This window comes from Aplysia californica, unplaced genomic scaffold (genome assembly GCF_000002075.1).
Source record: "Aplysia californica isolate F4 #8 unplaced genomic scaffold, AplCal3.0 scaffold00029, whole genome shotgun sequence".
NCBI classification, from domain to species: domain Eukaryota; kingdom Metazoa; phylum Mollusca; class Gastropoda; order Aplysiida; family Aplysiidae; genus Aplysia; species Aplysia californica.
The window spans coordinates 422,486-437,485 of NW_004797299.1; the positions used below are offsets into that span (position 1 = coordinate 422,486).

Here is a 15,000-nt window from a genome sequence, read left to right on the forward strand (position 1 = left end):
GGGGCGACAACTGAGCTGTATACGCCTGCTCAGCGCGATTTTTTTTTTTAACGCAGTCGGACGGAGTCGCGCTGACCTGTGGGATCACCACTTCCGACCTTGCTACTCTTCCGTTTCACGGCGCACCTCAGTTGTGCGTGGCAGTATATTATTTTCAGCCTAGGCCTAGGCCTATCTGTTACTGTGCTGCACCACAGACGCCCGTGAACGGGGCTGGGTTATTGTCATGAGGGGATAGGACGAGAGTTCGATCAACTGTTTTTTTAATATTTTCTTTTCTTCTTTTCTGTTGGAAAGTATTCGTCTACAGCACGTTACGCCTAGTTTTTGTCCGTTAGTGTGGCAAAATTTCGATTGTGTGGAATTTATTTCAGTTATGCATTCTCAGTCACCTTAGCCTTAGCTTTCTGACGTCCCACATGAATGAACTTTTCAAGGATGTGGTGGACACTGGACACATTTGTTCGATCAGTAGTTGACCAAGGCAACTAGGCACGGTTTGAACCATCATACACACATGCGGAAACACAAATGTGCATATTCCATAGTTTGGTTTGCATGTTTTTACCTGCCTTTTTGAAGTTTCAGATAAAGAAACATAGAATAGAAACAAACATCTGCATGGATAGCAATGTTTTTTTTCAAGATGCCTATAGCAGATCGTCTTCAAGACTCACTACCTCAGAATTATAAAGTTCTAGCTGACAATTTTGGCCGTTTGGAGTCACTAAGATCGAGAGTTCAGAAGCCAAATGTTCTATCTGCTCTGTAAAAATCGTAAGATTTTTCAGAGTGATTATCAAGATATTCAAAGAAATGCGTTCGAAAAAGAATGACAAGATGTAAAACTCAAAATATTTGACGTTAAATTTCTCAAAACTAGGTAATGAGCAGATAGAACTTTGTCATTCTGAGATTACGCAGTGGCGCCCTCCAACCGCCCGCTTAGTATTTCCAAGCGGGGCATGATACACACGTAGGCCTACTACCATTACACCTGTCACTTCTATATTGTATTTCCGAGCGGAGCATACTGTTATTACAACACCAGTTAGCACTCGGGTGACCCCTACCGCCAACCAATATTATCACATCGCACACTGATAGACGACACCGACCAGCTTGGCAAGTATTGGTTCAAATGCATTAATTAAGCTTGTAATATCACTGTTTAGGCCCATTGCAGGGACGGTATTATAATGTGCCAGTCAAGGTGTTCGAAAAGTGAAAAGACATCCATACTCAACGGGTATATTATGAACACCATAATCTGTTTTGCGGGGGGACGAAAGGGGGGGGGGGGGATCGGACCCTAGGATATAACGGGATATTAAATTTTGTAATAAAAGTTTCACTATCCACTTTATGCAATTTATGACCTTTAGGAGGTGGGCTGTTTGACCTTTCCAGCCTAGGGTCATTGGTGGAGAGGGGCCAGCTGATAACTGGTTTAGATTGATAGAGAGGAGCATGTCGACGGTTAGGGTAAGAGTTAGGGTAACATTTAGGGTTAGGATTAGGGTTAAGATGTGGGTTGATGTTGGGGTTGGGGTTTGGGCTAAGTTAAAATGTTAGGTTTAGTGTTAGAGTAAGGGTTATGATTAGGGTTATGGTTAGGGTTTCCATCAGTCTTCTGGAACGACATGTTGCACTAATCCCAAGTTGGCTCTGGTAGGCAGGGTCCAAGCAGGAAGGGGTCCTTCTTTGTCGAGGCAGGTGACGATTTATTGCTGAGCTCTGACCCACTGTGACGTTGATGGCTGCCACTGGCCCTGCGTGGTGTTGGGTCAGAGATAATAATGTTGCGAGGATTCATTGGAGACTCACTAAGATCTGCTGATGTACATTTTGTGAATGAATAAATGGTCGGAGTACCGGTACTGTTATGAAGGTTATGTTTCAGTAGAGGTTTTACGGCGCTCGCAACTGCATAAGGTCATATGAGCGCCAAGGGGTGGATGTCAACAGAGAAGCCCTTACAGGGAATCAGTCTTACTCTTCTCATCTCTCTAGCTTCAACAGCACAAAGTCTGCTTCGACTATCAAGGCTCCCCGGAAATAGCGGGTCACAAAAGTGTGACAAACATATAAAAGAAGTAGAGGAAAAATGACAATAGTAAGGATTTGGAAAGAAAAAGCAGCAGTTCCCTGTTGTAGAGCAGGCACAGTTATGAGCGTGACATTGATAAATCAGCCCATTTACAATTCTACTGTGCTTGAACGAGAAATGTCCCCCCCTTTGGGAATGGCCTAAAGATACTTCAGTCGGTAGCACCACCCTGGGGGGTTGATGTGGTTAAAAGTAGACCAAGGACCCTTGCAGCATTATGCTTGGAGCTACGAACTGTTCGAAGGCAAACTTCGAAAAATGTTACTACAAGTGTTGTTTTGATAATGTAAATGAATGCCTCTAACACTCATTTTTTACTATGCTTTTTATAAACACTGCAACCTTTGTGACTTTCCGCGCTGTCGTATGACCTTATAAAGCAGTTGCAAGTTTAGCGCCGTAAAACTTTTACCAAAACGAAGATGCTCTTTTCGGTGAAAGATGAAGTCGTGAAGGTTTGTTCAGTGATCTACCCTTACTCCAGTGCCTTCGTGCCTTCGATATTATTCGTGTAGATCACGCCCTCTGCTTCAACCATGGGCGACTCACCGGATGTACTGCACTCATTGCAACAGCTGATAGTTGACTGCCGTCAGATCCTCTGTGACACGAAGTGGGGTACTTTTGAGGTTTGATGGCTCCTCAAAATAGGCTCTTTTAACTTTTCTTGAAACGAATTTCACAAAACAGTCATGTCATAATTGCCTATCTTGGTAAAAGCTATGCGGCGACTGTGGTGTACCGATTAGTCGCTTCGCTGTCGCCGAATTCATTTTTCGAGTAGGGATAAATCTTGTCGAGTATCTCGATCTTTCTGCTGGGATGTTGAATTTCTTTCTTTCTTATTCTCTCTCTCTCTCTCTCTCTCTCTCTCTCTCTCTCTCTCTCTCTCTCTCTCCCTCTCTCTCTTTGTCTCTGTCTGTCTGTCTGTCTGTCTGTCTGTCTGTCTGTCTGTCTGTCTGTCTGTTCCTCTCCCTCTTCTTCTCCCTCTCTCCTCTCTTGCTTTTTTCCCCTCTCTCCCTCCCTCCCTCTCTAACTCCCCCTCTCTCTCCCTCTCCCTACTCCCCCTCTTCCCCCCTCTCAATCTCTCTCCCCCTCTCTCTCTTTCCCTCTCCTTCTCTCCCTCTCCTTCTCTCCCTCTCCTTCTCTCCCTCTAATTCTCTCCCTCTCCCTCTCCCTCCCCTTCTCTCCCCCTCTCCCCCTCTCTCCCCCTCTTCCTCTCTCCCCCTATCTGCCCCGCCCTCCCAGCATGGGGTTTGCTGAGTTAGTATTCTGCTTGGCTTTCAGGCGAATGGCGTTTTGAACCCCCAAATGAATCGTTCTTGAGCTTGAAATTAAGAGTTTTCAAGGCAACCCACCTACATACGTGGGTGTGTTCTATCGAAAGAGGGCGTTACGTTAATTTTGGGATCCTTCCTTTTAGGCAACTATACAGTGTTGAAAGAGATGTTAAGCACATACTTTACCTCATTTTTATGTACCTGTTATTTTATACGGCATCCAAAAACGCTTAGTACAAAATGCCTTCAGAACGTGTATTTTTGCAACTCACTGTTTTCTTCCTCTTCTGGCGTAAAATTCCGTGGGGAGATACGGTTTTCAGTCAAGGGTTAGTGTGTGGCTTCTCTTGTAGATATAATCATTCTTTTGAAGGACCTCTTTGATACTATTAAGCAAAGTTTGGCGTTGTCTATCCTTGCTTTTGTGGCCTGATTCTCTTGCTTTGTATACTCATGCAGCTGGTATACTTGTAAATCAATAGTTTATCATAACAAAGTGTGTTGACATTTCGTTTCCAATTGACTCCCTGTGATCTTTTAGCCACCCCCCCCCACATACACACAACAAAACCCCCACACACAAATGCATGTATTACAACTGGTAGACACTATATTTGCAACCATTGTATAATTATAACAGTGTATACATTTCGTATTCATTTGACTCCATGTAATCTTATAGCCACCCCCCATCCCCAACGCACACAACCATCCCCTCCTCCCCCCCCACACACATACACGCACACACACACACACACACATACACACGTACATACATACATACACAAACACACAAATACTCGTATTTCAATGATCCCATCCTACTGTAAATACTTTCAGGTTGTGGAGTAGAAGCTGTTTTTATTATGATCTAAACAAGGTTTAACTAAAAAAAAAAAGATGCACACCGTGCTATAGGCAAGTATGTTTGAATTAAACATAATCTGATATAGTCAAAATACTTAATTCTAAGTCACTCTTGGATTAACATTGGTAGTAAAAGAACATTTCCTTGAAAAAAATTGATTTTTTAAATAATTCCTAGTTTTAGTTTTTGTTGTTCACAAAAATTAGTGCCAAAGCAAAGATGAGTTATTAGAGCGTGACATACAAAAATAAAATGAATGAGAAGAGATAAGGACGATTGATGTTTGATAGGAAAGAGGGGCCAAATCAGAGCACCCGCCAACCCCTCTCCCGCCCTTATCAACACAATTTGTATCATGTTGGAAGCTGGATACTTCGGTATTGCCTTTTTGGGTTAACCAACGCCGACAGAGAATGAACGATAGCTTAAAATGACAAACTGATAGAGATACCTAATTTAAAAAAAACAACCTCGGAAATAAAAGCAACTTACCAAATCAGGAATCGTACACATTATATGTGTTGCGCCGAGGTGAAATCGGACTGTCGATAAAATAATGAAATCATAAAATAGGTTTTTCCGCTCGTTGGACAATATTTACCTTTTTTTTAACATTAAAATTTCAGTCTTTTTTGCTCAACACCTTTTGTGCCCATTTAAAAACACAAAAACACATTGCTCTGTGGATTTTACTGGGAAAACAAGTTGATCAAAGACACAAAAGATGTAGATTTGCAATTTGCATGGACACTCAAGCGTTGGAAGACACCAAAATTTGGCTGCCATTTTCTCACTTATTTTCACTCAAGTATGAGGAGGCCCCTACCTCCTCTAATCACATCTCGACTTCTGTTCACGATCGATGAGTATTATTTTCTTCAAAAGCAAACTATATGAACATGCTCTTCGATACTACCGATAACTCCATAATATGCCTCAAAACTGACGAGCGCCTGATTCCACCGCTCCATGACACATTTGTCGATGACCGCAAAAAAAAATTAATTAAGTCGAAAATAAAAATTAAACCAGAAAAAAACCCACTGGCTTAACATACAACAAAGACATTTGGTAGAAATTTGACAGAATCATCTGAATCGACAGTTACAATAATTTATTACATGAAAAAGAAATCTACATTAGGACTGTCATCTTTACAAAAGATGCTCCACTCGACCCCATCACGTACAATGTATTTGCGTATACACGTACTGACAAAAACGTTGTGTAGCGTTCTCACACTGCCTCGGCGTGGTAGCTCTCACAAACTCCATGTTGAGGTCCCAAAGGCTTTGGATTTGATCTTTGAGACAATTCAAAGGAAAAGAAAAGTTTTAAGGAAAGTCAGATGTGTTCAAAACTGGACTGTGTTGCGCACCTGAGTGCTCTGTTAAAGGTCTGATGGCGCCATCGCAAATATGCCCCTTCAGTCAGGTCAAAACACGTTCCGCAGTGTGACCGGCTGCCCCATACTGCATCAACCATTGCAGATCTTTTGCCCCACAACCGAAGAGCCACCCCACTGAGCCCCAGAACTGATTCAGTTCCCAGAAGTCCTGGAATTGCTTTTACCAGTCATTAGAAATGAGCCTCCTTGTTTTAGAAAACAGGTCGTAAAAATTATCACTCTGTCTCACTTGATTAAAATGTGACGTGGCTTCATTTTAAAAAAAATCAGGCTTTTAGATTTTTAAAGTCTGGTACTTGAACAAGCCTAGTTCACTGCTACGTCCTCGAGCGGACTTGTGTAGCGTTGTCACGACAGACGCGCAAACTGTTTCCCCATTTCCAACATTTTGCCCCGTTTTGTTAATGCTTACTCCCTTCCATAAAAGGTTTCTTTACCGATGTCCTCTCAATTTGAATTGTTTGTACCCTCTTTTAGAAGGTGTACTAGATCTAGATCTATAATCAACTCCATACTCCCTGCAATAACAAGCTTGAAGCATCTTTGTGGGCTTGAATTTAACATATTATTTTATTATGTTCAAATGAAACATGCCTTTTCTGGATTGCTCCAAAATATGGCTGATGCAGCGGTGCCTGTCTGACCAGTTCAAATTTGAGCACAGATTATTGTATCCAAAATAATCAAACATAACACCCCTCAAATTTGATTCAGACCCGCGCTAAATTGAAGACATTATTAACTGTTTTCTCGCTGTTATCGATTTTGGAACAGCAGATATATACGTCATTTTAAGGAAAAACATCAGCTATGCGCACAGCGATGACCAGAAACCTTCAAAAATAGATTTTCGTTTTCTCAAAACTTACGAAACCTGACATCTCTCGTTTTGCCCTTGCTACCTTCATGTGTGTGTAGGGATGAGTGCTCGGAGGCCGCCATTGGTAGGTTCCGATTCTGTGCTCTTCCTCTGTTGTTTCGTTCTGATTTATCTTGCTTTTCCTGTACACTATTGTTGTTGTCGTGTCGATGTGCTTTCTTTCACTCATACTCAACTGATATCTTCTGTCGTTAAAATATTGTGACACTTTGATGTGACCTAGATTTGACAAGTGATTCTTCCAACATTCTCAAGGTATCTGGAGCGCCAGACTTAAGATTTAGCCTCGACCTTGCACATGTAGGGGTCGGAGAAGAAAACAATGTCAGGCGTCCAGTTTATGGGGGAAGATGAAGGAAGCTCAACACCGGAGGGAGGCAGGAAGCGGTACTTTTGTAGCAGGGTGACAAGAATGAGGAAGACACGTGACCTGGCAAGGCTCTCTCCGGGACATATCCGGCGTCCAGTGCCAAAGACGATCAGGTTCCGGCGGACAGGGTGGTTAGAGTCCAGCAGCTGACCACTCTCGTCCAGGAATCGCTCCGGCTTGAGCGTCCAGGGGTCCGGCCAAAGGTCCTCACTGTGGTGGAAGTACCAGGTGTTCTGTAGGAGAACGCTGCCTTTCTTGACGGTGCGCCCGTCGACGGTAAAGTCGTTGTTGGCGAAGTGGGGCACGGAGAAAGGAGACACGCTGGAGATTCGGAAGGACTCTAAGATAGCAGCTTCCGTGTATGGCATGAGGCGCCGATGTTCAAAACTTGGAACTTCATCACCAATCACGTCTTCGATCTCCTCGTGGATTCGGTCCTGGATCTTCTGGTTTTTGATGAGGTTCAGGAACAGGCTGGTCAGAGAACTGGCCGTGCTGAGGTAAGCACCTCCCAAGACATCGATGATCAAATTGACAACCACGGCGTCAGAGGGTGCGTCTGGGAGGTTTTCCTCTCGCATTTTCTTTTGCATTTCCAATAGGCAAGCCACGATACCGCCACCATCATTGCTGTCTTTCCCATCGCTTCTGTTAGACGATTCTCGAATCTTCCAGAAAAAATTCTCTTCTGTTTTTTTAGCACTAAACATCAAATCATCGACACTCTTTTTTATCCGGAGTCCAGGCACGAATCGGAGAAAGGGAAAATATCGCATTAGCGTCTCGTTTTCAAACCGGAAGCATTTGTTTATATTGGTATTCATATCTCTGATAATGTCCAAATCAGCATCTGTAGTGTTTTCCCCCTTCAGAATTACGCCCACTACGAAGCAGATGTAGTTGACAATTTCTTGAAAGAGAGGTACATTCCCTTCGTGTTGTTTGATTCTACCCACCAGTTCTCCCGTCGTTTTCTGCATGAGACTCTCAAACGTGTGGACTCCCTCCCCGTAAAACTTGAGCGCGTTGTGAAACAGCTTCCTTCTCTTCGTCAGTCCCGGGCTGAAATTGGCGGTCAGGATATCCATATAGTTCCCGCATATGTACTCGCCCATGAAGGTGGGAGGCCGGTCATTGGTGATGTCGCGCCATTCCAGGTCGCAGAACAGACGTCGAACGAGCTCTGGGTCGTTGATGAAGACGATTTTGTTGAGCCCGGCGTCCACCTCGACCAGGTCGCCGTACTGTTTGGCCCAGGTCTCCGCGATGACGTGGAGGTTATTCTTCCTCAGGGAAGCGAGCACCGTGCGAAGTCCGTACAGGAATGGGGGACCGGGTATCTTGCCTTTTCTGGGCTGGAAAAGGCTGACTCCGATAACAAATAATATGGTAAGAACCAGGCAGAACAGGATCAGGTCTGCGATCATGATGCGGCCAGTGGGCTGAAATGTATAGCAATATAGCATGGTCTCACACAATAGACAGCAAGTCTAACGAAAAATGAATTGGTATGGCCATGTCACAAGGCCGTGTGGCCTTTCCAAGACCATTCTTCAGGGAACTGTGCAGGGAGAAAGGCAAAAATAGAGGTGGACCGACAAAATTGCGGAGTGGACAGGGAAATCCTTCGTCCAATATCAGAGAGAGAGAAATAGGAACAGATTAATAGAGGGAAAGAAATATTGTGGGAGAGGCAGAGACGTGGGTTGGGGTTGACCGACGAGGGTAGAGAGTGTGTATGAAAGAGATATAATGATACTGAGATAAAGAGAGAGAGAGAGAGAGAGAGAGAGAGAGAGAGAGAGAGAGAGAGAGAGAGAGGGAGAGAGCGCGCACTATTTTGAAACTTTCCAATTTACACAGCACGACATTGTTGCAGCTTTGTTAACGTATACTCATCTCTATGAAAGTTTCGGTTATATCTCCCTTCAGCCCATACAAAAATGCATGGTTCCAGGCTTCTTCCGAAATCGATAGGATAGTTATCGGTCAGAGTTCACTGCGAGGGGACGCTGATTTTCATCAAGAAAGACAAAAGGCCCGAGGATGCCGTAATAGTTCATCGCTGTGATAAATATTAAACAGCTTTAGTTATTATTTAAATACTCTTTGGTGAACTAATGGACCGCCTTAGGATCCAGAGCCGTTGAATAACAGTTTCACATAGACCAAGCTGCCTGAAGTTCCTTCAGTGAGTCTTTTGTGAACTTCAATTTTGTACGGCTTTAGCCCAAAATCACAACTCATTGTTTCTCTCAAAGATTCTACAGGTATCCAAAACTCAAGACTACCACACTGTATTCGTTTCTTTGGTGGTAGGACCATCGAATCACGGACCATCCTAACCTTTTCAAGTGTTTGTTGTTTCACTGGCTGCCTCACTGTGTGTTGCTGGGGACTTGAATTCGCGTTTTTTTTGGTTGTGAACCAAAATCTTTCAAAACTTGCAGCCCATTTAAAAATGGACCTTTCGCTTGGAACATGATATTAAACTGCTACGGATATCTATTTCGTACCACGCCAATAATGTACGGGTCAATTTGGAAAATTTCCTTTAGGGATAATCTTAACAGGACACGCACGCTGTGAAATGCTGTGGTTTCTTGCCGTTTGTGAAACAGCATAATTATATAAAGATATAAAGAACGTAATCCGAATAAAAGATCTAGCTTTCGATGAATTTTGGTTTCAATTATTAACATTTCTTTGGACGGACTTTTTTCTGGCAAGCTGGTATCTATCTGGGTACCAATGCACCAGCTTCCTGTCACATTAATTTTGCGAGTGATTTGAATGAGCGAAGACTTAAATTGCGAATTCAAAAAGCGCGTAGAAAATACACAGGATACAGCAATGTCTGTACATTTGGTAGGGATTCAGTATTTGGGTGAGCAGATACTAGTATCAAAGCAGACCGCTTGCTAAACGATCTATAAACACGTCGATGGAGGAGAAAAACATTTGTTTATTTAGTCTTGGTAAGTGTTTTACGGCGCTCACAACTGCCTAAAGCCACAAGAGTGCGTGGGACACAGTAAGCATTTTCAGTTTGGTAGGAATCAATTTTGAATTTTGCCTGGGTGACAGGTTTCGAACCTGTGATCTATTGAATGAGAGGCATAAACCGTACCTCTAGACCATAAGAACCCTCTGAAATCATTTATGATCACATCGTACCTGACTAAGTCAAAGGTGCTGAAGGAAGCCCAGATCCTGGCCTGACTATGCTGAGTGACGTCACGACTGCAGCTGCTTGGACCGCTAACCTGCTTAACAATCTGTGTGTGGCAGTGGTTGTTATGGACAGAAGTGGTCGATCCTGTACCGTTGGCTTTTGTAGTGAGCCGGGCTGGGGTGTTTCGGGGTGCAGATTACTTACCTGGGTAATCTAAACCCAGTGGCTCTTGCTTGTGTTACATTAGTCACGATATGCTGGAAAAGTGGGGACGGCGACAGGGAGAAAGAAATAGACAAAGTGAGCACGCAACTGCATACATGCGCATGAGCGCGCGGGACGCATTATTAATACAGTTTGTTGGGAATTGATTAAAAATTTTATCGGAATGTCGGCCAAAGTCTACTCTTATTGATTTTAGGATCACGAGAGATCTTTCATGTGCGCAACTTGCAAACGGGACCTCCGAGATTTTCGCCCTTATCTGATAAGGCTAGGTGTTTGATCTTACCTACCCTAAGAACAGGGATGTGGCTGAAAGACAGCTGTAACTGTAAGAAGGAGCCAGAAGTAGCGGTAGAAAGAGTCAGGAGCTCAGATGAAATGGGGTGGGGGGTGGGGGGGGGGGAGCAGAAAGTAGAGATGAAAACAGATGCCACAGCAGGAAAGGAGAAACAAAAGGAGAAATGTTTAGATTTTAAAAAATCGTCGCTGTAAGGTTTGAAACGAGGGTCCTATTGAATGAAAGGCGAACACCCTACCTCTAGACCAGGAGAGATGGTTTCAAATATTATAATATCTAAAATGTAAAATAAAGAGCTAGAACTATAAAGTTACCAATTTACACTTTATCAAAAAATAACAAATATTCATATTTTAGCGTGAAAAATAGAGATTTCAGTTGGGATCAACGCCGGAGGACAAATTCTGTTAATTTGTACATTTCTACACATTATATTTGTGAAAGCCCGTCACTCTGGCGCCTAAAGCTTCCGAACCACCAAACTTTCGAATTTGACAAAATTAGTGATGATTCGGAATCATTTAAAGGGTGCACAGTTTTATTGAGGAGCCTGAAGTCACTGTAGTTTAATTTTCAGTTTTTCATTAATATCATTTAGATCTATTCTTGGGAAAGTCCGACTTCTAAAACGCCATTTTAAACAAGTGAGGTTTCTGTTCGCTAGCCGTGCGCTCTGTTGTTTGGAGAGTATAAATCTAGACCTATTTTTTGCAGAGATGCATGATGTTATTTAGTCCAGTGTGAAGCCTGCATTGTAGGTTTCTATGTTATTATAGTTGAAGTTTAGGTGTTGTTGTTCTCTGTTGGTTTTGATGTTTTGGAAAGTGGTTTTGTAGTTGGTTTTTGATGAATTTTTGGAAACGTATTCATCGATAGTGTTTCCAGTGTCTGATATCTGTGTTTCTGCTGTGGTGCCACCGAGACTCTCTATTTTAAATACGTTGGTGATGGGTGTCTGACCGTTAGTTTTGGAGACGGACTTTCTAAAAGGTTGCTGTTTGCTCTCCCTGAAGCATATGCGTGTCTCAGCTCGAGCTTTTAGGTATGCAATTTTATTCTCTGTAGTGTTGTCGACCTCTCTTTGACATGCAGCCTTTTTTTTCTTTATGGCAGCATCGCACTCCCCACAGAGCCAGGCTTTGTTCTTCTGGGGTTTTGGAGATGTTTTCGGAATGTATTTAGGTCATATTTCTAGGAGCCTTTCGTGAACTTTGTTGTAGCTGAGGCCGAAAGTGGGACTCAGAATCTGGGAGCATTCAGTGGCGAACCAATCCCAGTGTACTTTTTTGAAGTTGTGTGTTTGTGTGTGAGTGAGAGAGAGAGAGAGAGAGAGAGAGAAAGAGAGAGAGAGAGAGAGAGGGAGAGAGAGAGAGAGAGAGCGAGAGAGACAGAGACAGAGACAGAGACAGAGACAGAGACAGAGACAGAGACAGTGAGACAGAGACAGTGAGAGAGAAGGGGAGCACACACACACACAAACACACACACACATACACAGAGATAGATAGATAGATAGATAGATATATATATAGAGAGAGATAGATAGATAGATAGATAGATAGATAGATAGAGAGAGAGAGAGAGAGAGAGAGAGAGAGAGAGAGAGAGAGAGAGAGAGAGAGAGAGAGAGAGAGAGATGTATGTTTAGAAACCTGGGAATAGCGTAGTGGTCGAGGGAGCCATTGGACGTCCTATTTCTTTTTATGTCTTTGTTGTTTATATTCATTGGATATTTATTCATCGTTGTCATGTTCTTTTCCGTTTGAATAATAATAATAATAATAATAATAATAATAATAATGATAATAATAATAATAATAATAATAATAATAAAAATAACAATATTAATAACAATAATAATAATATTAATGATAATAATGATAATAATAATAATAATAATAATAATAATGATAACAAATAATAATAATAAGAAGAAGAAGAAAAAGAAGAAAGAGAAGATGAAGGAAGAAGACGAAGGAAGAAGAAGAAAAAGAGGGAAGAAAAAGAAGGAAGAAAAAGAAGAAGAGCGATATTTCCGTGAAACTGGACAAAAAATCTGCACAATACTGCTGCTGTCGTGCTATTGTGCTGCTATATATACTTATTTTAGATAAACATATTGGACCTAAACCAAGCCGTGCTGTGAACTGTTGTGAATGCAACCAACTTGTATTTCGCGCCCTCATACGACCTTGTGCAATTTGCGAGCGCCGTAAAACTCTTACTCAACGAAACAAAATATTTCAATAATTTTGATAGCCAATAGCAATAGCTATGGGATAGATGAACAGATCAAGTTCGAAAGTTAATGCTTATGTATTCATCGCATCAACACGGTATCCGGCCTGGATGAAAGTCGTTGGGTGTGGTGTCATGGCTGGTGAGATGCGGTATCCAACAAGTCTAAGTCCTGCAACTCAGCATTATCAATAAGGGTGTACATGTATCCCATTCTCTCACCTGATACGAGCGTTGGTTTCAGCTCGGTCTATAGGCATCTAGGATTTCAGTAACCTGAGAGATTCGTGGTTAGCATCGTATCATACAACAAGATACCGATACGAGGTCTTTTTTCCAATATTATGTATATCGCTCTAGCTACAGCTATGGAACCTGGCACTATTATAGAATCATAAAAATCCTTTTTATTGTTTTTCAAAAGCTGTGCATCAGCAAATGAATAAATTAAAAAAACAAAACCCCCCCCCCCCAAACCCAAAACAACAATCGAATGACACAGCATTATGACATGCCACTGGGTTCGCAAAGGCTTGTGAAAAAGAGATTCAAAACGTGAAAAAAGACATGACTTCCGTATTACCATCAAAGTGTCTCTGTTCTTCTGGGTAAGTCAGAGTTAGAAACACACAAAGACTTTCTTTCTGCCCTTTTGGAGAATTATAGCCATTAATATGCGTCTTCAGTTCAAACTGCAGGAAAATGGATGAAAGTCGTGCCACGGAAAATGAGATACGGTCTTCAGGATCTTTCACAGCTTGTGGCAATGCCTCAACATCCTAAGGGTAAAAAGTAAAGATGTTCCCGCGTCCGATCCGGACATTGGGGATTAGCCTTATTAGTGAGACAACTTCCTGGGTCATCGGCATATTGGGGTGGGGTGGCCAGTTCCTTTTCACGCCGCCTTTACTTCCCCAACTCGAAGTCAGGTACTCATTACTGCTGGGTGGGCAGGAGGGGGGCGAAAAAAAATCCCTGTCCGAACCGAGGCTCGAACCCAGAGTTTCCGCTTCGGAGACGAGCGCACTAACCACTCCGCCACCGCACCCTAAGGGCACTGCCTCTTAAATAACATTACATTATTGTAAGGGGTGAGCAACCTGTTTAATGACCAATGTCAGTGACAAATGGAGATACCCTCTTGTATAGAAAAATCAACAATATAAAATGAAGCACGTAACGCTGTTCATTCCGACATTAGCAGCGTTGAATTAATGTTTCTCATGCTGTCGTGTTAAACAGATATGGCTGGGCTGGTGACGACCAAGTCCACTTTAATCGAATCACACCGCCTCCTGTATTAGGCAAACATTTTGTACTAACGGCCACTTCCCATCTCATCCCTTGTGTATTTTTGTACATTAATATGGGACTGCGTAAGGTGGCCACCTGTCTAATAATAATAATAATAATGATAATAATGATAAAAATGATATAATAATAATAATAATAATAATAATAATAATAATAATAATAATAATAATAATAATAATAATAAATAGCATTTATTGTATAGCGTATAAGCCCGCCCTCAGCAAGCTCTATGCGCTTTAAGGTACATTATATTATTACCCCAGCAGACCATAGAACACTCAGAAACATTTTCAGTTTCCCGGGAAGCATACAGTGCAAGCAGCTAATTAAGCGCTTAAACACTAACAAACTATTGCTGGGTACCCATTCCCACTTGGGTGAAGTGAGGAAAATTCGTCTAAAGTGCTTTTCCCAAGGAAGCTACGTCGGGTCCCTGGGGGGGGGGGGGGGGGGGATTCGAACCCACGACATTACGGCGCGAGTCTGAGAGCCTAAACATTAGGTCACCGACACATTAATTTTCCTTGACTATGGGTGGCAGTATTAAACAGTCTGGATTGCATGTACATTAAAATTGTACATTCCCTCCACACCTGCTCGTGTGTGGTCTATGTCTTGATAATCTTGGTGAACACTTTGGATTTCCTCCACACGAAGGTTTTGCTTTCAAATTTGTACACAACATTTGAAAGTCAAAAGGAATTTGTCTGATATTCATTTTAGATAAATCCATATAATAGTTTTGCTCTACCTAGCGCATAAAAAAACAACCCATTTTCAGCTATATCCCCATGACGCACTAGTTTGCATTAGGCCTACCACTAAAAACCCAAA

General features: G+C 42.3%; 1 protein-coding gene across 1 annotated transcript; it reads right to left on the reverse strand.

The window, feature by feature from the left end:
- Positions 1–5,355: 5,355 nt before the first annotated feature.
- On the reverse strand, positions 5,356–8,873 carry LOC101850531 (cytochrome P450 1A2-like). The gene has a single exon (XM_013091156.2). The coding sequence runs from the start codon at positions 8,380–8,382 to the stop codon at positions 6,820–6,822; it is 1,563 nt and encodes a 520-aa protein (XP_012946610.1). The 5' UTR covers positions 8,383–8,873; the 3' UTR covers positions 5,356–6,819.
- Positions 8,874–15,000: the final 6,127 nt, after the last annotated feature.

Excerpts from the sequence above, each read along its gene's own strand:
- LOC101850531 (XM_013091156.2), bottom strand. The coding sequence starts at position 8,382 with ATGCTATATTGCTATACATTTCAGCCCACTGGCCGCATCATGATCGCA.